This window comes from Mizuhopecten yessoensis, unplaced genomic scaffold (assembly GCF_002113885.1).
Source record: "Mizuhopecten yessoensis strain PY_sf001 unplaced genomic scaffold, ASM211388v2 scaffold10275, whole genome shotgun sequence".
Taxonomy (NCBI): Eukaryota; Metazoa; Mollusca; class Bivalvia; order Pectinida; family Pectinidae; genus Mizuhopecten; species Mizuhopecten yessoensis.
This window is the reverse complement of record NW_018408465.1, coordinates 1960533-1985357: the sequence shown is the minus strand read 5'-3', so window position 1 is coordinate 1985357 and position 24825 is coordinate 1960533. Positions and strand designations below refer to the sequence as shown.

General features: G+C 35.4%; 1 protein-coding gene across 2 annotated transcripts in view; it reads right to left on the bottom strand.

The window, feature by feature from the left end:
• Window positions 1-12475, bottom strand: part of LOC110459889 (branched-chain-amino-acid aminotransferase, cytosolic-like) — a 39257-nt gene extending 26782 nt beyond the window's left edge. The window contains exons 1-3 of one of the 2 annotated variants that reach the window (XM_021512357.1): window positions 12384-12475; window positions 4751-4840; window positions 1535-1735 (exon numbers count right to left, since the gene is read on the bottom strand). In XM_021512357.1, the coding sequence (XP_021368032.1) occupies window positions 1535-1735; window positions 4751-4840; window positions 12384-12404 (312 nt within the window). In that variant the 5' untranslated portion in view covers window positions 12405-12475. Of the gene's footprint in view, window positions 1-1534; window positions 1736-4481; window positions 4572-4750; window positions 4841-12383 lie in introns of those variants that run through there. The other variant, XM_021512358.1, reaches the window with a different exon arrangement.
• Between the last annotated feature and the right edge of the window lie 12350 nt (window positions 12476-24825).

Genomic DNA, 24825 nt, shown 5'->3' with positions numbered 1-24825 from the left:
TTGATGACTGGCCTGGAGATAGCTGTAGATTAGCAGACATGAGAAATGCACGCTAATTGAGTTTTCAGCCAAATCAAATTATGCAGTGTGTTGCACAGTTTCGTCAATAATGTTCTGGGACCAACAACATTCAGAGTATTGTGATGTTCACGCTGATATGATAAGCATTCTGTGGTAACCTCTGATTCTTAACTCTGTGGCAACTCTTGATCTGTAACACCACGCAGTGACAACCCACCCCTTAAACTTGAACACTTTGCTAAACTTATTTCCTGAACACTTTGTAAGACCTGAAACTTTGTTGTAATCAGTGCCTGATCTTGTGTGGTGACCCCTCATATTGAGGTTGATCCTTTGTGGTAATCCTAACTCTGTGTGATAACCCCTGATCCTGTGTGGCAATCCCTAATTCTGTGTGGTAACCCCTAACTCTGTGTGGTAATCCCTGATCATGTGTGGCGATCCCTAATTCTGTGTGGTAATCTCTGATCATGTGTGGCAATCCCTAATCCTGTGTGGAAACCCTTAATTATGTGTGGTAATTCCTGATACGGTGTGGTAACCCCTAATTCTGTGTGGTAATCCCTGATCATGTGTGGCAATCTCTAATTCTGTGTGGTAATCCCTGATCATGTGTGGCAATCCCTGATCCTGTGTGGTAACCCTTAATTATGTGTGGTAATCCCTCATCCTGTGTGGTAACCCTTAATTATGTGTGGTAACCCCTGATCCTGTGTATCAATCCCTAATCCTGTGTGGTAATCCCTGATCCTGTGTATCAATCCCTGATCCTAATCCTGTGTGGTAACCTTGATTCTGTGTGTTAACCCATGATCCTGTGTGGTAGCCCTGATTCTATATGTTATTCCTAATTCTGTGAGGTAGCCAATATCCTGTGTGGTAATCCCTGATCCTGTGTGGTAGCTATGATCAATTCTGTGTGGTAATCCTAATTCTGTGAGGTAACTCCTGATGATGTGTGGTAACCCTAATTCTGTGAGATAACTCCTGATCCTGTGAGGTAACCCAGATCCTGTGTGGTAATCCCTGATCCTGTGATTCTGTGTGGTAACCCTGATTCGGTGAGGTAACCCCTGGTTTGGAGAGGTAACCCCTGACCCTCTGTGGTAAACCTGATTCGGTGTGGTAACCCTAGTTCTGTATGGTAACCTTGATTCTTTGTGGTAATCCCTATCTTTGGTGACCCCTAGCTTGATATTGATGCTGAACTCTATGGTATTCAATTGGTAAACCCTGTTTTCAATCCTGATTCTCATATCCAGAACTCTAACCCATTCACCCCTAGGTAACTTGAGTAGACTCTGCCATACATTCATCTGGATAAGTCTATTATGGTCTACAGTGGTGAAAGGGTTAAGGTAATTTAAAGCTCTGATCCTGAACTTGATGATAAATTTATATTCCTGAATTCTACAGTAACTCTGATCTTCAACCTTTGAGTGATTTGCAAATAATTTTTTGCTGAAAGATGTGTCTCAAAACATGTTGCCAAATAAGGGCTATAAACACGTACCTCCACAGCATAGTGGAAAACTTTGGCAGCCGGGTGGATGCTGAGGTTCTGTACTGGGTTGATGTGTGGTTTTCCCCATCCTTTGTCATTATCCCATTCCACAGTCAGCATATGGTCACTGTGGTGTCTACCAAACACCAGTTTGTCCACATCAGGCTTGGGCTGCGGGTTTGTGGAAAGCTTAATCTGCAGATCTTCATACTAGTAAATGTAAAACATTATATTGGTATTTTTCAAAAGGAAAAAAATATATTCCAACAACAATCAGTAATGACACAGTGCATTTTTATACTAGAAAGGGAAAACTTGATGAAAAAGGAGCACAAGAATGTCTTAGCGATGGGTCAGAGGCCACGGCCAGAGCACATTTGTTATTAGTTTAATACAGTTAACATGTGTAACATGTTTGGTAACAGTTTGTTGGTGATTTTATATCATACATGGATTAATTTTAAGTCAGCATTTAAAGACTTCACACTGTCTGTCGTTCAGGGAATGTTATAATATAATTCATAAGGAAGGAATTTTAAAAGCTCTGAACCAAATGATTTTCTATACAGCATTATGTAAAACAGCTCGGAATTTACATGCACCTTCTAAAAGGGCTTACAGGTAAATGTATACAATACTAAATGCACACCAAGGGGGAAATGCTACATTTACATCACTGCATAATATAGCATGTTGCAATGAATTCATTTTATAAACAATTTTTTATGCTTTTATAATTATGGTAATATTTTTAAGTAGATTATTTTGTAAATACAAATGTTGATACAGTACAGTGGAATATGTATTAAGCGACAACCCAAGGGAAATTAATCAAGAGGCCCAATGGGCCTGCATCGCTCACCTGGTATTAATCTCACAATTGTAACTTTAAAGAGGACTAAAATAAAGTCCAAATATCATCACCCTGGACCTTTTGGCAATTCAGAAGAAGTTGTTTAAAGGTTTTCAAGACATTTGACCCCTGTGACCTTGAATATGAATGAAGGTCATTCATGACAGCAAATTTGGTAGCCCTTAATGCCAACATGCTTCTGGCCAAATATCATCACCCTGGACTTTTTTGGTCATACAGAAGAAATCGTTAAAAGGTTTTTTAAGACAATTAAGCCCTGTGACCTTGACTATGTCTGAAGGTCATTCATTTGAACAAATTTGGTAGCCCTTCATGCCAACATCCTTCTGGCCCTTTATCCAAGCATGCTCCTGGATAAATATCAACACCCTAGGCCATTTGATCCCCGGCCTGTGACCTTGAAAATGGGCAAAGGTCATTCATTTGAACAAACTTAGTAGCCCTTCAGCCCAACATCCTTCTGACCAAATAACATCACCCTGGATCTTTCTGTTTTACAAAAGAATTGTTTATAGGCTTTTAAGACAATTGACCCCTGTGACCTTGAATATAGGCAAAGGTCATTAAATTGAACAAACTTGTTGGCCCTTATTGCCAACATCCTTTTGGCCAAATATCATCACCCTGAAACTTTTGGTTATTCAGAAGTTGTTAAAAGGTTTTAAAGACAATTGAGCCCTGTGACCTTGAATATGGATGAAGGTCATTCATTTAAACAAACTTGGTAGCCCTTCATCCCTGCATGCTACTGACCAAATAGCATCCGCGGAATCTTTTGGTTATTCATCAGCAGTTGTTTCAACATTTCAACATATTTGACCCCTGTGACCTTGAATATGGGTGAAGGTCATTCATTTGAATATACTTGATAGTACTTCATCCCATCATGTTATTGACCAAATATCATCATCCTGGGCCTTCTGGTTAATCAGAAGTTGTTAAAGGTTTTTAAGACAATTAAGCCACGTGACCTTGAATATCGGTGAAGGTCATTCATTTGAACAAACTTGGTAGCCCTTTATCCCTGCATGCTACTGACCAAATATAATCACCCTAAAGCGTGTGGTTATTCATCAGAAGTTGTTTAAATATTTCAACAAATTTGACCCCTGTGACCTTGAATATGGGCGATGGTCATTCATTTGAACAAACTTTTTCACCCTTTTACCAAGCATGCTACTGGCCAATTATCATCACCCTGTACATTTTGGTTATACAGAAGAAGTTGTTTAAAGGATTTTAAGACAATTGAGCCCTGTGACCTTGAATATGGGCGAAGGTCATTCATTTGAACATCCTTGATAGTGCTTCATCCCAGCATGTTATTGACCAAATATCATCATTCTGGGCCTTCTGATTTTTCAGAAGAAGTTGTTTAAAGATTTTAACATATTTGACCCCTGTAACTTTGAAAATGAGCAAAGGTCATTCATTTGAACAAACTTGGTAGTCCTTCAACCCAGCATGCTACTGGCCAAATATAATCAGCCTGGGTCTCTTGATTATTGAGAAGAAGTTGTTTAAAGTAAAAAGTTGACGACGGACGGACGACGCACCATGGCATAACCTCAATTGGCCCACCAAAAGCCAGTCGTTTAATAAAAGTGGTCGTTTAATAAAGTTTGACCATATTTTGTACAGAATTACACAACCGACTATAACCTAAGGACTCCTTTATAATATTCAGACGACAACTGTAAACAGACCAACACCCCAAGCGCACATTTACACATGTATGTAAAGATAGTTTAAAACAACATCATTCAGCAGATCAGGTGAATAACTAAACAATAGTCGAGTGATAATTATGAAAGTAAACAAAAAACTAAGAGTGTTTGAGAAGAATTGTCATTTCACTCCGGACAAACAATCCATGGAGGCTTGTTGAAGTTCTAACTTACACGACTGTGTTTCGGTAATTACCATAATTTGAGCTAACTTGTTACGAAAGATATTGCTGTTGAAATGATAGAGGTTCCTGTGTTGGTCCAACAGATGTGTTCACATAAATTGTTCCTTTATTTTACGATGGATACTGGAAAGAGAATCCAGTTTAAAAATTATTGTATAAGAATGTTTTACCTGTATCATATCGGAGTTCCATGTAGATGTTACATACCTGTATATTTACATACAGGTGACAAGTCTAGCACAGACACAACTAAAGAGTAATTCACTATCATTAAACACAATCAAACACAGACCTTTGCTTAATATTTATAACCACTGGACAACCTATCACCCCTGAAATTTCATAATGAACTATTCCAACCTTTGAATTGGAAGAGTTTAAATGTGTCTTCAGGGGTGAATGAGTTAAGTAAAACTTATGATGCTTGCACTTGACTTACTTTGAAGGATGGTCCAGACACAAAAGAGCTTGTCTGTGAGGCAAGTCCTGGTCTAAAGATCTGTAGGAGATTACGAATACCAACGCAGGGCTGAAAAAAAGGCAAATGTATACTAGAACAAATTATATTACAAAAAACAAGCTTATTTAACACTATATAATAAAATAACTGTAGCTGACAAGTACTGGATGAAGGTATCAAAACACTGCTCTGGTCAAGTTCAGTAAGAACTCTGTCGTCACTTCCCTTAATTTTAGAACCACCATGGAAACTGGCTTAAAATAAAAAAAAATAAAAAAACCTTCTTGGATCTGACCAGCTACTTCAGGTTGGGAAAAATCAACAGTTATGTTTCAACGTATCTAACAAAACTTAAAAATTACTTTCCACAAGCTACAAAATGCAAAAAGAATTACCCGAGAATCTCCGTGTAAATGTACAGCGTCTTATGTCATAAATGAAGTTTATAATCTCTGTTATTTTTTTCCAATCACATTTGCTGACAAAAACAATTTTAAAATGATCTTTCTGGTGCTTAAATCCGATTAATGAAAAGATCGAATTTAAGCATTCCCCGTAACATGTAGGGAAGGAACCAAAGAATCTCCCCCCTGGACATATGGGTATACCAAGAACTTATCTGAGCATACATATTTTTGTCCGACAAGTAAAACAGAAAATTTCAGCAGTAAATTACAGTTTTACTGACTTAGATAATGAGAGCCTTTACCTCATGCCAGGGCTATTCCGTCTTTTCGTATTGCCGAGTTATCTGCTCTTGTGAGCAGGTTTCGATTGTTACGTCATTTGTTTGTGGGAATAACGTCATCAATTTTTACCAAGAGAAGATGACGTAATTTTCTCACACAAACCAATGACGTAACAATCAATACCTGCTCCCAAGAGATGATAACTCTGCAATACGCAAAGACGGTATATCATACTGACCAGATCTGGATGATCTATAAATTAAACATGATGATTACAATTTTGTACTTCTATAGGGCTTTTATATTTATAACGTAAGTCATTTGAAACTCTTATTATATAATTTAGCTTTGTTATTATCAGGTAAAAAGACACATTTTGCCACAAAATTTAACCATTAGTGTATATGACAGTGGTCGAAAATGATAGGGAGTGATATTGATACGGCCAGTTCGACAGCTTAGAAAATGATAGGGAGTGATATTGATATGGCCAGTCCGACAGCTCAGAAAATGATAGGGAGTGATATTGATAAGGCCAGTCCGACAGCTCAGAAAATGATTGGGAGTGATATTGATACGGCCAGTCAGACAGCTCAGAAAATGATAGGGAGTGATATTGATACGGCCAGTGTGTCAGCTCAGAAAATGATAGGGAGTGATATTGATACGGCCAGTCTGTCAGCTCAGAAAATGATAGGGATTGATATTGATACGGTCAGTTCGACAGCTCAGAAAATGATAGGAGTGATATTGATACGGCCAGTCCGACAGCTCAGAAAATGATAGGGAATGATATTGATACGGCCAGTCCGACAGCTCAGAAAATGATAGGGAGTGATATTGATATGGCCAGTTCAACAGCTCAGAAAATGATAGGGAGTGATATTCACAGATATGTCCAGTCCGACAGCTCAGAAAATGTTAGGGAGTGATATTGATATGGCCAGTCCGACAGGTCAGATGGATCCCGTGAGTTAGGTTAATAATAATAATAATAATAATAATAAACTTTATTTATTGAGGATACAAAACCTGTTTAGCAAAGCTAATCTTCCACAGGGTCCTCTGTTAGTAAAATTGGTTAGTTAAAAGACAAAGTAGTATCACAGCAAATAAATGTACATAAAATAATTGTTGGTCTACTAAAACAGCAATTCATATCACAGTTATTTCATAATTTAAACGGTCGTTCAATACAATTACAATAAAATTATCACAGAAGCACGAAATATATTCCGTGCTTAACCCATTATGGTTTTCATTAAAAGACAAATTGTCTAATTTACATATATGCTAATGTAGCAAAAGCTAAAAATTGACAGAATACACGCTAACATAGCGAAAATAAAACAAATCAAAGCTGCATCTAAAAAGTATAATAGTAAAAATAAAAGACATTCTTAATGTTACCAATCATATTTTGTTTGAATTTTGTCAAGGAGGAAGAGAGTCGTACTTCAACCGGTAAATTATTCAAAATCTGGCTCCCTTATGTACCAAAAAGTGTTTGGAATAAAATGTGGTACGGTGTTTGGGTACCTTGACAGAGTTTTGGGATGCTGATCTAGTATATCTGTTGTTAGACAAATTAAATTGATTAGAAAGATATCCTGGAACTAGATTATTTACACATTTGTACACCATAACACCTCTTTTGAATTTCAAATATTCGCCAATTGGTAACCACCCTAATGAAGAAAACATTTCTACTGATGGTGTATCAAATGGAGCATCCAACAGTAATCTTGCAGCTTGTTTCTGCGCTTTTGACAGTTTTTGTAGAAGATTTAAAGAGCATCCGCTCCATACTGTGCTACTGTACATGAAGTGGGGAAAAATACATGCATGAACAAATTTAAGTCTAGCTGAAAGTGGTAAATATTGACGGATGCGTCGAAGTAAACCCAAACCACTGTTAATCTTTGAAACAACAGATGCTATGTGATCTAACCAAGATAAACTGTTGTCAATTTTTACACCAAGAAGTTTTTCACTCTTTACTTGTTCAATACATTCCTGATCTACGTTGATGGTTGCTGTAGATCGATCTAGACCTGGGATCACTGGGATTGATCACAGGCACCTGCATCTGTTACCGTATAACATGAAATGTTTGTTGTGTACAAACATTCGTGGTTTTCATGGTTGCTATTGAACCACGATTAATACAACGAATTTGAATGATATACGTGTCTACTGTTTGTTAATATAGGATATCCACGAAAGTTTGAACCACGAAACGATCCAAATGGTTCCAAACCACAAACGAAAGTACATACAAACATTTCGTGTTATAGCCAATAGTTTCCCCCTTAGTTACTAATACAGAGAGGGGGGAAAGAATCAGCGAGCTAATAGTTTCCCCCTGGTTACTGATACAGAGATGGGGAAGTATGTAGATATGTGAAAATAGGAAATGGTCTTCCCTTACCCTTCTATATTGACTTTATGCATATGAACATATTTAAGCGGTATTCTAATTCTAGTGCTTTTCAAATTTTTGATATTGTGCTAAATTATTAATGCCCTAATAAAAAAAAAATGTTAATAGTTCCTGTTGCATATATAGTGAATGTTCCTATTGATCAATGCGCTAATATAATCAGTCAAAATTCTATAACATGCTAAATTTTGATCCTGCCTACTTTATGTATATGAAAATCGTAGCAGTGTTCAAGCTAGCAAGGAATATTACAGGGCGTTGCGCCTAGCCCTCAATTTTTTAAGTTGCACAGAGCATTGTCCTTTTTATTGGCGCCCTGCGGTGCCCCTTTTATTGACGCCCAGCCCCTTTTATTGACGCCCTGCCTGTTTTGTATGGTAGGGTAGGGAAGACTATTTCATATTTTCACATATATTCACATACCAGATGCAGATGCCTGTGTGTTGATAAAGTATTTATAATTCTCCTGTTGGTCATGAGGACAGCAGGATGTATACATGAGATGACCATCATAAGTGTCTCGGTCATCCCAGCAGATCACTAGATATGACCTATATAAAGGCTGACCATGTCAGGCCACTACAATTAAGTGAAGTCATATTTTACAACTGTCATATTAGTTTCTTGTAGTTTCAGGCAAGACAGACTTAAAACATCGTATAGGGCCAAACAAGTCGATCAAGTCTTTCATTGTGAGTTCATGTCAGTAATTATGGAAACTGTTTGTTGTTAATTACAATGAGGTAGCCAGACCATATACCATAAAACTTATAACCTAGTGTTGTATATGAATACTATATATCTGAAGTGTATTAATAGGAGAATTGGACATTTATACATCCAAACTGTTGTATCTCATTAAAGACTGAACTTGATATGTACATTGTGCTATTAAATAATTACCAAATTACCATATTTCTGACTAGCAATTGTGATTTCAGGCCTTTGTTATAGTTCCTAAGGCGATGATATATAGAAGGCCCCATTCCCTATGGGTAATGGGCATGAATTTTTCTATTTCTAAAAAAAATCTCAATAAGATAGTTCATGTTTTGGAATATTTTCTTTTTTAGTTTAAATGTTTTTTCAGTAAATAGATAAAGTTATATCTTGAAGAAAACATTACTTCAAATTGAAATATTGTACTAAATTAATAAGTTGCTGTATAAAGATAATGTAGAATATGTTTTTGAACATTTATATCTTTGTTTGTTGATAAAATTTCCCATCTTACATAGAAAAAGCCCTGGTTTAATGTATTAAGTTTTGTTGATTTATATATTGTTACTGGACAAGTACATTAACTCATTTACCCCCGAAATCACATTTGAACCCTTCCAATTTAAAGGTCGGAATAGTTCATTCTGAAACTTCAGGGGTGAATGAGTTAATGCCAGGTATCTCGGTTAATACTTACACCTATATCCAGCATTTAAGGTCAATGTCTTCACAACCTCAGACCCACATGTGTTGGTAATGTCATTCACATCCAAGACAATAGAATACACCACACAATGTGTATATAATACACAATTGTATCTGGCATACAGGCTTTTTTTTGTCTTTAGGATTTCAAGTGTCAAATATCACATGTTGTAAAAGATCAATCATTTTAAAAGTCACTGTGACAGCTGACTGTCACGAGAATTTTAATTCTGTTGATGAGATTAAAATGTGCATGACTTGAAATTTGCACAATGTGAATGCATATATGTGTCAGGCCATGATCACATGTATATATATAAAAACCTTGTTTTATTTGAACTAAATAAATCTTAACCTCCTTGTTTGAAGAATAATGACCTATATATATATATATGCCTGGTACTGGTGAGGTAAACATACAATAGAAAGATAAACAACGGTTTGAAAGGTTTAACAATTTGGCATAAACATGTATGACTATGTCAGTCTACATATATATACTACTGTCTGTTCACCAAAAGTACCTGCTGGATTAATTCTACCTGTAAATATGATGACCAAAGCTCTGCTGTGAATTACTTAGCTATGTCAGCAATAAAAACTATAAAATGCTTGTAAAACATGGATGTCTTGCACTTTGACACAGCTGATGGCAAACAATGAAGTTGGTGCTCTGACCATTAATTCTATATGAGAGTATAGACCCTTATCAAATACCTATATCGTATTTATCAATGTCAACAGTCAGTTGTTGAACTGTTTAAGGGAAGACTGCTCATGTGACGAACCTCTCATGTATAATTTCACCAACTTTATGTTAACTAAACCATGTACTTATAACTAAAAACAAAGCAATCTTGTAAAATTTATCAATAACTATGTTTCTTTATCACAAACCTATGTTGCAATATCTTAAGTGCATGCTTATAAATATGATTTTACTTACTGAACAACTGACTGAACAACTGATTAATGTTAATTCCTTACTGAGTACATTAACACTTGGCAGGTTGCCAATCCAAACTCCTTACATTACAATACGTGGTGGTGCGTAATTCCACTAATCTCCGTTACAAAATCATGGCGGTACCTGTATGTGTATGTTCGCCTAATCTGTTCCAAAGCATTTGTATTTTGTACCATTATACCAGGTAGTTTTATCATGTACACAGTACTAGTACAGCCACAGCATTACACTGGTACATGTATATATTAATATGACAATACTGTACAACCTCCATTATCAGATCTGCCTTAAAACTAGAACTAGAAGAACTGTCGCATATATATGGGCTAAACAGTTAATAGGTACCTTTGCAGTGTTTCAACTAGGATTTTAAAAGGGCAAGGCACTGAATCAAAAAATAAACTAAAACATCTCACTTTTAATTTCCAGAAGCTGAACATAAAATGATACTAGTTCTTATCTATTGTCAATTAATCTCTTTAAATAAGCCAAATTTGTGCTTGCCGCTGATTAGCGTAGCAGAAACGTGGCAATTTTTTTAGAAACCCACAGGTGGAGGTGAAAAAAAGGAGACGGAAACTGACATCAAAATAAGGAATTGATTGATGTGTCAACAGAGATATAAGATTGTGGAGGTATATACTAATTCCTGTAGGAACTCTATCTGAATCAGAGATTTATAACGATAGAGTTTCTATCGTTATAAATCTCTGATTTAGATCGAGTTCCTACAGGAATTAGAGGTATACCTGCAGTTACTCAAAAAGACTCAATTAGAGCTAAATTACATAAGATATGAGGTTTCTGGGGCAGGACATGTTTAGATCTATGACTTTTCCTGCAATTTGAGATTTATCTACTTTTGTTGGAAACATCTTTTCATATGCCATCCTGCATGTTTGAGGAATAAATGGCCTTTCACATCCGAATGCATGATCTAATCATTGAATTTTGTGACCTCTTGTTTTCTCGTATTATCTACAATGTAACTCAAACATTTCTGAATTCTTTGGTTTTGAAAGGTTTTCCTGTATACCTGGAAATGTTTTAATGACTATACTGTACAGTACATAAAATAATTAAATTTATCTAAAATCCATGTCACTGTCAAGGATTGTCAAAAAAGGAAAAAATCATGATTTTAATTTCTGCAATAGCAAAAAAATGCCCTTATATTTTATAGAAAAAGATCAATCATGCAAGGGAAACAAGAAAAATAATGTAATACATTGTATGTGTGGAACTCGAGGTTTATTTTCCTAAAATTTTAATGCAAACATCAGCATAAAACAATACTTGCAATATAAAAAATCTAATCTTAACCCATAGGGCAATGGATAAAATCTTAAAAGATGACTTTTTTCTTCCAATCAGTGATCACATGAATCTGCTGGATGCATGTATGTATAGCTGAGCCGTTGTATGTATAAACTTAACTGATTTTTTGTATTCAGATATGATAATCAATCCTTTACCGTTATAATGGACTCTTGTCTTAATTAACAAACAATTAAAAAAAAAAAGAGAAATAGAAAATTATAAATGGAAACAAATAATCGCAAAATCAATGTCATTAAGTATGTTTCGTGAAATGATAACATATCTAAAGACAGTAAAGTTTCTATTTAAATATAATTCAGAGTCTCATGGTTAATACAATTTAATTGGTTTTAGGAATCATACCACTGATAACATATCAATAGTTTTCTGTCGACAACCCGAAGGTCACGGTAAGGGCTTCGATTGGTAGCAGTGGAAAAAACTTCGATTTCTTTTTACTGGTTAGCGACAAAAGTCAAAAATGCACTAGAGTGAATTAATATAACGATAGTGAGTTAAATTAATATAATTACATCAAACTTTAAGATCAGATTTCAAAGTCAAATGGTAATTTATTCTAAACAAACCACATGTCTAACACGGAGCTTTCATGTCGTGTGTGTAGCGAGATAAATAGGAAACTACAACAAAATAATCACAAACAAGGAGCTTGCAAAAAGTATATACAGACATTTGATAGTTGAACTACATCAACATCCACTTATGGTTCCACTGTCATTTAATAGAATCTTGTTTGTTTACACCTACCTTGCGGATACATATCGCCATGTTTTCTGATCGCGGAGAAGTTAATCAAGGCAGACAACTCTTGACGTCAAAGACTATATTGTAGATTATTTGTTTGGTTCATGGCCATGGTTGTGTGAAGCATTTTGCAGTCAATCAATATAGATAAGGTTTTGGTTGGCGCTCGACAAAGATGCAAACGTTTTGTATATACTTATTATGTTTCAGCCTTTAGGTCACAAAGAAAATTATGAATTATTAGTTTTATTAAATCATCACAATGAATAAAATAATAATAAAAAAAAAAAACAGTCATTATTAATCGATACTATGGTGAATAAAGACACAACAGAGCTGAGAGAACCTTAAACATACTATAGGCCCTTATGTTTATTAATGTCTTTTTTTTTCTTTCTTGATGAAATAATACACAAAATTTACACAAGACAGCTGAGTCATTAAAAGGTGTGTAATTAAGCCCTGATGTATAAGATCAGCTTGAAGAGGCTTTATTTACCAATAAGGGGACTTTTCAGTCATTGACATCAGATTGAGACAAACATTATTTATGATTTAATATAACAAAAGAAATATGTATAACAACAAGGTTATCACATTACTTGTTTTAACAGTTTTATATTCCTGATAAATTTAAACAAATTAATCTATTCTGAACTGAACATCAGTATCAAAGTATACATTAAACCTTAGTTCTTTATTAATATACATTAAAAGTGGTACTCCAGTAGATCTAGATCTACTATCGGTTTACAAAAAAAAAGCAAAATTGAGTAAAAAGTTTTTTAAGGGAAAACAAATTTTGGAGTAAAAATGCTGGGGGGGGGGATTAAGGAAACCATGGAAATCCCCCTGGATCCGCCACTGCATTTATTGCCCTTATGGCAGGGAAACGTCTCTTTGTTTCCATGCAATTCCTTGGTCTGCACTGATGTTATCACTTTTTAATTCTTTGCTTCTATTCAGTCTTTGCATATTGCAGAGTTATCTTCTCTTGTGAGCAGGTATTGATTGTTACATCATTGGTTTGTGTGAGAAAATTACGTCGTTTTCGCAAAAATTTATGATGTTACTCCCACAAACAAATGAAGTAACAATCTATACCTGCTCACAAGAGAAGATAACTCTGCAATACGCAAAGACGGAATAATATAATACAAGATATGGATATACAGAGAGGCATAATACATATTCACATGCATTGCCTCCCCTATCAAATCCTATCAATTGTGGTCAACATTATCCAATCAAAGACACACTTTTGTATTGATGAGGCATCATAACATATTTTTTCTGGGATGTATATAAAGTGGATACATAACTTTTCGCTCACTATGACAATGTGCTATGTATAATAACAGTGTCGTCGGCTGTATTAAAACAGTACATGTCACTGCCAAATATTATAAATAAACTAGGTGGTCATTAAGTTATTTTCATAAAAAAAACCCGTCTGCCTAAGTATTTGTCTTTAAGAATTATTTCTTGGCAATTTAAAATGAAATGAAGAAATGATATGAGAAAAGTGAGATCTGTATAATTTAGCTATTTGTCCCGAGGAAGTGACTGATGGCCTTCAGTTCCTACAAAACTAGCTGCATGCAATTTTTTTAACATTTCTGAAAACAAATATAAATTAAAACCTGAAGTCTTTTTTCCCCTTAATCTTATTTCTATTAAATAAAACAAAATAAATAATTCAAACCGAATGCAAAATATTCTTGGCATTTTAAGTAATCTTAACCCTTTCACCCCTTTGTAACTTTAGTGGACTCTGCCATGCATTAATCTGGATGAGTTCTAATTGATGTTCTGCCAATGGCACCTTATGCTATTGATTCTATCAGGAAAGTATTGGTTAAAGGGAGACAACTGTTATTAAAAAAATGTGACCCTTATGTCAGTAATTACATGTAAATACATCGTATATATTCGCTGAAATTGCTCAACAATTTCAGCAGGCAGTTCGTTTGTTTTCCTAAGTACATATTGTGAGTATAAATGTGTTGACTTATAGGTTAATTAAGAGCCACATAAACAATATTATGTACATACAAATAAGGGTTCAAAGTCCGTTGTCTGTAAGGAATATGAACATGAAATTCTCTACGCTACACCCAGCACGTAGCCTCTGCCTACCTGTGAGCTACACAGACTCCTGATGCTAAAGGCTGTTGTTCAACCTTCAAATCCTTGGAATCCAACAATTTCACAAAATCCAACAGTTCTTTTAAATCTTAGCTCACTCAACAAAACCGAGCTCGGTTCAGCTGGTATCTGATAAGGTGGTTGACCTATATAATCCGAGCACGCGACGTGAGCATGCACTCTAAACATTCTACTTTCATTTTCGTAGCCTTGACATTTTCATAGTGACTTGTATTTGTAGAGGATGGTGTAAGCTTTCATCGGGGGAACTTTATATACTTTATTCCCCAAATTGGTACATGCAACTGTGAACTAAACCATACACAGCCTAGCTATAGCTATGTATAGCCTTAGACTAACTGATGTGTTGCTGACATTTTCAAACTTACGCCTTAATTGCGTTCCAAAGTCCATGAACATGCAACGATACTGGTGTCATTTTGACGCTTTTCGTCCCGCCTCGCATAACACGAGATCTTCATAAGAAGCAAGTATTTTGGTGACGTTAGGCTGTTCAAAAATAAATGTCCAGTTTATAAATTGAGGTTTCATGAAGATAATTTGTTCAAAGCAGTCATTTCTTTTATTATTATAGTAATACAATGTATTCATAGGCATTCTTTAATATCTATTATTGCTTATTCATTATATTTTTTACATAACAATGATTTTTATTTGTTGTTTTCTTCTTCATCAATAAATATTTTCATATCATTAGTATATTGACTTGGTTTTGTTTTTGTCCTTATTGTTTTCACGCCTCCGCACGTGTACAGATGACGTCATGTATCCCAATTGAGATAGATATAGAAAAGGATTAACAGGAATTTTTTTTCATAAAAATGTCTATATGTATAATCAACCTCTGGCGTCAATGTCAATAGTTTCACATGCATAGTAATACAGAATATCTCTATGGAGATTAACAATTTGGCCCGGGGGAATTCTTTACTTGACGTTTGAAGGGAGAAACTGAAATAATTGGAAAGATACAGATTTGCTTTACTAAGATTTAAAAGGGATGTTCTCTCTTCAACTATTTCTATTTCAGAAAATAAAATCAAAGTTGAACAATGATATCTAATATCCGGTAGTAGACTTCAAAGTTTCACATTGTTACCTAGGTAACACAGCCTATTTATTTCAATGTTTTCGAAAAAAGATATACAAGCTAATCACTCTTCTGTTGTATAACAGTCGTTCCAAATACCGATCTTCGATATGGACATAGACCCAAACACTATAAACAACGTTTTATCCCTGGTCTAGACGGTAACCATTGCACCAATTTCTTACCGCTTTGATATAGCGGTGCTCGGCCAAAGCGTGTTGATATGCACCGAAAAATCGACTCTCTGAAAACCGCGATACTTTGTCGAAGGAATGTCGGTTTATTTTTTATTTTATTCAAGTATGTATCAATTACTGTTTTCCTATAGTAATTATATTAAAGTCGGTTTATCAAATACAATTTCTGTCTTGTAAGCAGTTCTTTTAGCATATGATGAATCAAAATAAAAGAATTTTCCTGGTCTCTCTCTTATTTTGATTTTGATTAGCATTGGCTAATCAAATTAATTAGAAATTCAATAATTTCCTTTTATTTTCAACGATGCCAAATCCATTAGTGAATAATTTCTTAGTAAACTTGATTAAGTACCTTATTTGAATTTCTTTGGAAGATTAAGATTGATAAAATGAAGTCAGATGTTGTTGTGAAAAGTTACATGGAGGGAGGTCATTTATAAATTCACTTTACCTGGATAAGGACTGGTTACTACAAAAACAAGGAAAATGGCAGGAAATACTTAAAACATATATAAATATTGATATTCTCTTCAACTGTGGTAATATATGTATATATATATCTGTCAAAATAAAAGTAAACACTTATTTTGGAAAGATGTTTTTAAGGCCTGGAATAGATTGAATACAAAGAGAAACTATTATTTTTTTAAATCACCATTATGGTTATATTACTCAAATTTTACTTTGGTAAAAAGAGACATATTTTATCAGGATTGGTACAGTTGCTTAATTACTTTAGTTGATGATCTGATGAAAGATGGAGGTACACAAACATTTTATACTCAGGATGAATTTAATAATAAATATAACGTAGATACTTGTTTACTTATCGCAGTATTATGGTATTATACAGCATCAGCAATAAGAAGATATATTACACAAAACAATATTAATCACCACACAAACATTGGCATGTTTTACCCTATTTTACCTTTAAATCTGGAGGTTTTTTACAGACATAAAAAGGGGACTAAAGGTATTTACACAAAACTTACAAAAAAATAGATTTTTCCAACAGGTAGAAGAAAATGGGGAGAACAATTTGATATTAATGATGACAAATGAAGAAAATATATCAGATTCCTTTTTGCGTAATACTAATCTTCAGTGGTTGCAAGCTAGAATTATACGTTATATTTTAACTACAAATGTTTACTTATACAATGTATAGGAACGGGGCAAATTACAAACACTTTTATTTCAAAAACATACAAAGGCACTGTCTTATCACAAATGTCACAAACTAGAACTGTCGCCTATGGGCTAACTAATACCCATCGCATTCTGGTTGCTTGAACAAGGGGAAAATATAAAGAAAGAGCAAGGGTCATGGAAAGTCGAACCTCAGATGACGTACCTACAAACTGATGGTAAAGACAAACACCACTACTGTGACCTTTGACTCAATGACCTCGGAATTTTGTCACAATCTAGCTTGCATCAATACTATATATACTTCATCCTTCTTTTTTCTCTCTCTTCCCTCTCATTTTTCTCTACTCTTTAATCTTCTTCTAAATCAGTACATATCACTCAATATCCTGGTTTTCAACATGTAAACATAATTATAAACTGTTCTGTTTTTGGTCTCAAAATTGATTGTTAACATATATTTTATCAATCACACCAAGTGATGAAGCACATCTGTATTGGGAATTGTTTGTGACCTAGCATGTACTGAAACGTTTATTGTATGCTTGCAACGAATTTCATTACCAATTACCTATGATCAGGTGCATTGATTTTTGGTGTACGCCAGGGAGGTGTCATTGCATTGGCCCTCACCTTTTTGGGAACACAGGGTATTTTGTTTTGCGAAATGAATACTTTCCACTTTTTGGACTGAATTTTTGCATACATATTTAAGATAACATAACTTCATAATACTATGGACATTTTTGGTATACAAGAATAATAAGAATGAAAAATCCTATATTTTACATTAAAAGTTTCACAAAATGTTCTATTAAACTCACATTGGGGATGATAAATATATCATTAAAGCACCACATGAAAGAAAACGTTCTTTCCCAAGTATAACAATGCAAAAAATATTATTTTATTTCAGAAAATTCTATTTTTCGACACCCTTCCTGTAATTAGGTTAAGTAATCATCTAGATAATTAGTAGAGTGATCCAAAGTAATATCTCCATGTGTATAAGGGTTGAAAAAAAGTTGAAACAGCAGCATAAATCTCGTAGCACTTCTGAAACAAAAGTTATGAGGGCGCAGGCTCCTATGTAATTTTAACAAAGCTGGAAATAGTCCCTTTTGCGAAAATATTTATTGTTTCTATTGCTTGATTCATCGTTTAGGATGAGGAACGATGGCATACAGTGTGTAGAGGCACGAGGAATGACGTAAAGCTTCGGCAACTTTGTCAAACATTATTGGAGAGACTAAGGAACGGCAACTCCAACAAACGACGATAACGCTGAAACCAGTGGCGGATGCAGGGGTGAACACTGAGAGTAAAACAATACCTGTGCATCCAATCGGAAACCGTCGGCATTTTCCGTAAACGAGAAAATACGGAAAGTGCCGACGGTTCCCGATTGCCTGTGCATCGCCCGCCGAATACGTTACAGCTGTTGTATTAAGGATCCCTGTTACACTGCATCTCTGTATGTGTGTAACTATTCACTTTCTTATTACATATATATGTCCAGTCATGTGATGGACCCTTCCCGGAGCGGACGGCACAGTGGAGACGGATTTTCGAGGATGTACATGGAAAGTAACAGGAGAAGGACAACATGGCGCGGGATGTGATGAACAATAGAAAAGTGAATGTGATGAATAGTGCTAAGCTTATCACTTGTGTTGTCGGTGCTGGGAAGGATTCATCACAATTGTTGTACATGTATACTGCTATTATGCGTGTAGGAGTGGGTGCGATAGTGCATGTGGTTGTTTAAGCATATGGGTGAACATAAATGTATCAGTAAATATTTACTTCAAAATGTTAAATGCTAATATTTTTTTGCTCTCTCGCTACCTCTTTTCTATTCTATCATTCAATTATAATATTATATATATTTATATTGATATTTAACCATTTTATGATGTACATATATGTTTTATTAAATTGTAAGGAAAGGGCGATTATAATGTTCATGTAACTTGTGCCCAATCTTTTTGCTGAATTTAAATGGCAATAAAATTTGTTTAAACTAAACAGTTTCTAATACTGAGTTACAGTTTTTTCACAGTGGTATGGGGATCCTTAATGATAATTTTGAACGCACAACGATAAAATCCTCCCCGTTGGATAAGAAATCATACGAGCGCCATAATGGCGAATAAATAATCCTTCTTGGGAATTTTTAAGCGATTACATTCATGGCCATTGAATTAACTGCTAACATTTGGGAAATGAAACCACGTTAAAAAGTGTGTTACTGTCGGGTTTTATCTTTAAACATTAAATTGCTGATATTAGAACCTAAACTACCTCCCCAACCTTGAAAATTGACCTTGCTACAATTGAGCCCAGGATGTTTTTATGCGCTCTGGTACATGTATCAACAGAAATATACATTCTGATAGGGCGTTATCCGTCTGTCTGTCCTTCCATTGTGAATTTTTACCTTTTAAAATCGATTTCGAGTTTCCCTCGCGTACACTGTAGTTAGATATTGTTCGCGTCATTTGACTCATAAAGTGAAAAGTGAATATTACGTTGGTTTTCGATTGGTTAAAGAAGCATATTCTTAAAAATCCAATTTGGCTTTAGACATTAAAGAATTATAGTTCACTGTAGCCTCCCCCTTACTGAAAATCTGACTTAAGAGTTCTTTTACGATAACCGTAATTCAAAATCTTACGACAAATCGTTAGAAATTTTATGAAAATTCACTGAAATATTGGTTGTACCATGTGAAATACATGTACGAGTTACCGCCCGTTGAACAACATTTCCTGCGATATGACTACAGCTTTTTTGCAGTACTAAACCCTTTTGCATCCAATTACAGGTAAGTCTCGTTATTATTTAATAATTATCGACAGCAACTAATAATTTAAATGGAGAAATTCTTACATAAAGTCGAATTATACTTTGTAAGGCAGCAGAATGCTATGAGTATTTATGAAGCCAATACTCTTTCTATTACTGTAAAAGACCTCATTTTCGCGAATATTTATATTCGCAGTTGTTCTTCTAAAATGACATATTCTCGGAGATATGAAAACGAAAAACGAACAACGACCTCTTGTTACATTGTACTTGTTTAATTGTGTCCGAATGAAGATTCGCATTGTTTTGGAAATTGCAAATACCACCTCGCGCGAATTGATTCAAAAATATTTATCCCACGAAAAGTGCGTGATTTACAGAATAAACATATCTTTGATGATAAAGAAGTGTTTATTTGTACACTAGGGCACTATGGATCATTGATTTTGATCTTAATTGAGCCAATCCCAGGGAAGTAAAAACAAAGGGGTCTGATGACGCAATTTGTCTCTTGATATTATGTATTCAATTCACAATAAATTCACTACAATGAACAATATTAAAAGTCACCTCTCAACACCGGTTGCCTCTTAACAGGGATGGTTTTTATAAGTAGATTTAGTTTATATGTCTTTCTCTTTTTACCAGTTCAAATAGTTTATGCCAACGGCAAAAGCACTTAAGTAGGTCATACACTCAAGCATACGTCAACAAAACAACGCAAACATTTACGCAGCTCAGATACATATGTTCTGTGAAATCAGATATTTTTGTTGGGCCCAGCTTTCGTGGTTTCCCGACCTAACACCATTTCGTGGGTACATAAATTCTTGGATTACGAGTACCCACTCGGTGAAATGCTTTACATCAAACTTGTAATTACTTCGTGTATTCGTGGATGAAATTTTCCTCCGAAATCAACGAAAATAAAAACCACCAGAAAATTAGCGATTTTATAGTATTACGTGCAAAATATATTATGTATTGTCAGATTCTGTTGCATCGCGTGCAATGCAAAACTCTCTCGATCAATCGACCGACCGATCGATGATCATAGTCAGAATCACAAAACTGGCATTGACATCACTTGTTTAAAACTCATTCATATAAAAGTCACTAAATCTAAATACATAGCGATTGTTATTTCTAATCTTTTCGTAATACCAGATAAAACGGGAGAAGAAAAGAACACACAGCCCTTTGAATACTTAAAACCCAAATTTTATTGTTGATGACGATTAATCAATTTTACTACAAACCATAGGACTTGAAGGAGTGTCGATACGGTGTTAACACAGCTGGTCAAAATATGTTCTTTTATGGCTTTTGATTGAAAGAAGAATCATAAAGACCACAAACCCGACAAAATGACCAATAAAGTTTCACTTCATATTCTCACAATATAAAACTGTATTTATATATGTGTATGAAAAAAAATATCAGACTTAGAGCAGCAGTTAGGAAGGGCCGGATCGGAACACTCCGATAGCATGATGGATACGACTACGGCCATGTTTGGATTGATTCTGTTGTTTTTTAGTGCACAAAATGGTAACTGTTTTCCGACTTCCGGTATGAACGGCGCAAGTCCAACCGGATTTTACTGTTTTGTGATGCCGGATATGACGTGGCAATGCAAATGTCCGGAAGCTGAGAGGGTTTACGTACTGTACCGGTTTCCACAGTTTGCTCTTGTTTGTAACAGTTACAATCAACTCGAATTCCTGTCGAGAGCAGGATCCAATCATGGCGATTCCAAGTCATGGTCATCAAAGGAAACCTATGCCTACCAGGTTAAGCATTCTGTCAACGTTGCACAATCACTTGGATCTTGGAGAGGCACGTCGGGTGCTGATCAGCTACCGGACGTGAGTTACAATTACCCCAACTCAGCGTTAAACAGGAAACGATCAGATAACACTGACACCACGTCAACATTAACTTCCTCTACGACGTCTCGAGACACAAAGCCAACGTTCAGTACTTATGGACCTTCCTCTTCTCCGGAACCTGAATCTTCCGTTGAAAAAGGGTCAACCGTGTGGAGCAGTTCCACGCTTCCTACAACGAAAACGCCGAAACAAGAGCTTCCGCCTCAACCGGAAGAAAAGCCAGAATCAAAACTTCCCAACCACCAGGTAGCGATTCCTGAGCCCACTGAAGTACCTCGATCTGTTAAAAGCAACAAACCCGAGGAGGAGGAGGATAAGGGATGTACGTATTTGGGGAGGGTTATGAAGACTGGCCAGTCCTTCAAGCCACCTTGGGGATGTACCTTGTATTGTAATGGAAACAACAGTTTGTTCCGGAAGTGTTGACGTAATGTGGAAGTAATACAGAATTCAAAAAGTGCTTAAGGAAACAAATATGCAAGTGAATTCGATTAGTTGCTGATTGAAACTAAAATGGAATCATTGTTTTTCAACATTACTGGTATGAAATTTTCAAAATGTATGCAATGAATTTGTGAGTTTAAAATTAGCTGTTTGTGTAATTTATGAATCGGAAATAATTAAAGGAAACCTGTATAATGATGTTTAATTGTTTATTTGCTCTGTTTTCATGGATAACCTATTAATATTATAACGCACATGTACATGGTAAGATCATTTCTATATGCTAGCTTTTCGAATTTGATTCAAGATGAATTACAAACGTCAAATATCTGTTTCCAGTATCAGAAAATATAGCAAAGATGGAAATGTGTGCTGTTCATTTTTGGACTATAACCAGTCCAAAGCGATGCTATTTTGATTTCATATCTATTACAATACATTTACAGTTTAAACTGATATTCACTAAATAGCCACTATTCCCGTAAACTGGAATTATCATATAATTACCTGACCATAGAACGTAGCAAGTTGCCATGATGTTAACGACAACACATTTAGGCGGATCTATGCAAATTTTCCGCGAACGAGACACAATTATGTGACGTCAACAATAGTAAATGTGGGCGGAGTTAACCAAGACTTATGATAGTTTAAGGCTGTTACTTTTATTGAACATACCACTCATTAATAAGTTTTCATTATGGATTTTGTGTGCCCCGATCTCAACAAAACATAAATAGCGATATATTACATTTACAGAAAATTATTTGAAACAAAAGAAATATTCGCCATCTATGATAAATTTACTCGTGCTCCGCGAGTTATCACCTCATAATCTGGCCGAAATAGAAAGCTGCCCTTAAGTATATTCAAAGTGAAGGGCCATCTCGACGCCATGATATTTCTTTTAATTCTTACATCACATGCGATTAAGCGCAAAAGCACAACATGGGTCGTTGTAAAGTATAAAAAAAATAATCTATTACAACAGATTCTAATTGAAACCGGGAACATTACATAAACCCTTCAAACAACCTCTTGAATACTAAGAGACGGGCCGTTTAAAACCACCTTGACGTACACTCATAAATATGTCAATCGATTATAGGCAACGACGAGTTTGATGACCGATCGAAAAATGAAATGCGTTAAGCACATCTATATACAATGCACTATATGCCTATTAATGTTCACGTGAACTTCCATAAGTATCGGCCATTTTCTGAGAAAAAGTCCGGTAGACAATAACGGGGACGTCCGTTACATGTAGCGAAGTCCCGAAAATTGCCCACGTAGTTGCAAATGATGCTTTGGAATGAATTAGCATTGTCATCATACCCTTACATACCACATAAGTTGGAGAAAAAGCCGGAAAAGATGATGGACTGGTGACATCACCTTGACGTACTCTCATAAATGTTTCAATCAATAGTATAGGCAACGACGGCCATGTTCGATGACCTATCGGAAAATGACACGCGTTATGCACATCTACATATGTCTACCAATGCTCATGTGCACTCTAGGTTTTTGGCCAGTAGTTTCTTAGGAAATCACAAGAAAGAATTTGGCGAAAGAAAAAGAAGAATCACGCTTCGTTTGGGGAACTTAAGTTAGCCATGAGCGAATCCATATGGCTAAGACCTGAAATATGGGTGACCCTGCCAAGCCGGTCATCTGTAGGCATCTGACATTTTCTTTATTACTGTATCATGTCCAAAATACTGTGTAATTATTGTTTATATGACTATAATTCATTTTCATTACCTTTTATTTTTCTTTGGTTCAAAATCATATATATTGTATATTAGACGCTCAATACAGTCTGTATTCACGAAACTGTTATCATGCTCAAACATAAATTCTGTGCTCAAACCAGTTTTTTGTTACTCGCGTCAAGAATGGGACTTTGTCAAAAAGTCATGTTGAAATACCGAAAACTGTAATCCACCTTAAGTTCCTCAAAATTCTTCCAAATCACTGACAAATGTGAAGTTTTATTACTGCATCACTGGAATCAGGAATCGGGCTTGAGCACAAATTCAGAGTCTGAGCATGAGAACGGTTTCATTAATTTGGGCCCAGAACAAATACAGTGTATGAGCTTCACCTGCCGGTAGCTACATATACTATTGGGGGGCTCAATGGTGCGGGTATACACATAGACAACCTGGGGTAGATATCCTCCGTTTATAATGCGTTAACGCTCCCTACGCAAAAATGAAACTTGTGACTCAAACAGAACTTGCAAGTACCTAGGGGCTAGGTCAGAAATAATGAGCAATGATAGTGTTCATGAGTGACATACAACAACGTATTACAGGACGTCCTGCTATGCCTTTTATTTTGTGAAAATGACTTACTCAGTCAGAGCTAGCCAGCACCTAGGGTCTGGGTCAGGACTAAATACCAACCATAGTGTTTGTGATTGCATATAACTATGTATTACAGGATATCCTGTTATGCCTTTCAGAGCTAGCCAGTAATAATAATAATAATACACAACATTTGATATAGCGCACTATCTAGCTAACATAAGCCACTCTAAAGCGCTTTACAGTACATAGATATACAATTAGGATACTGTATAATATTTTTGAGGAATACGCAGGAGCTGCCTTATCAGGCGCTAACTACGTACTAGTCCTATGCCACCTGGCTAATATCTCCCTATGTGTGTATTCCTGCGTGTT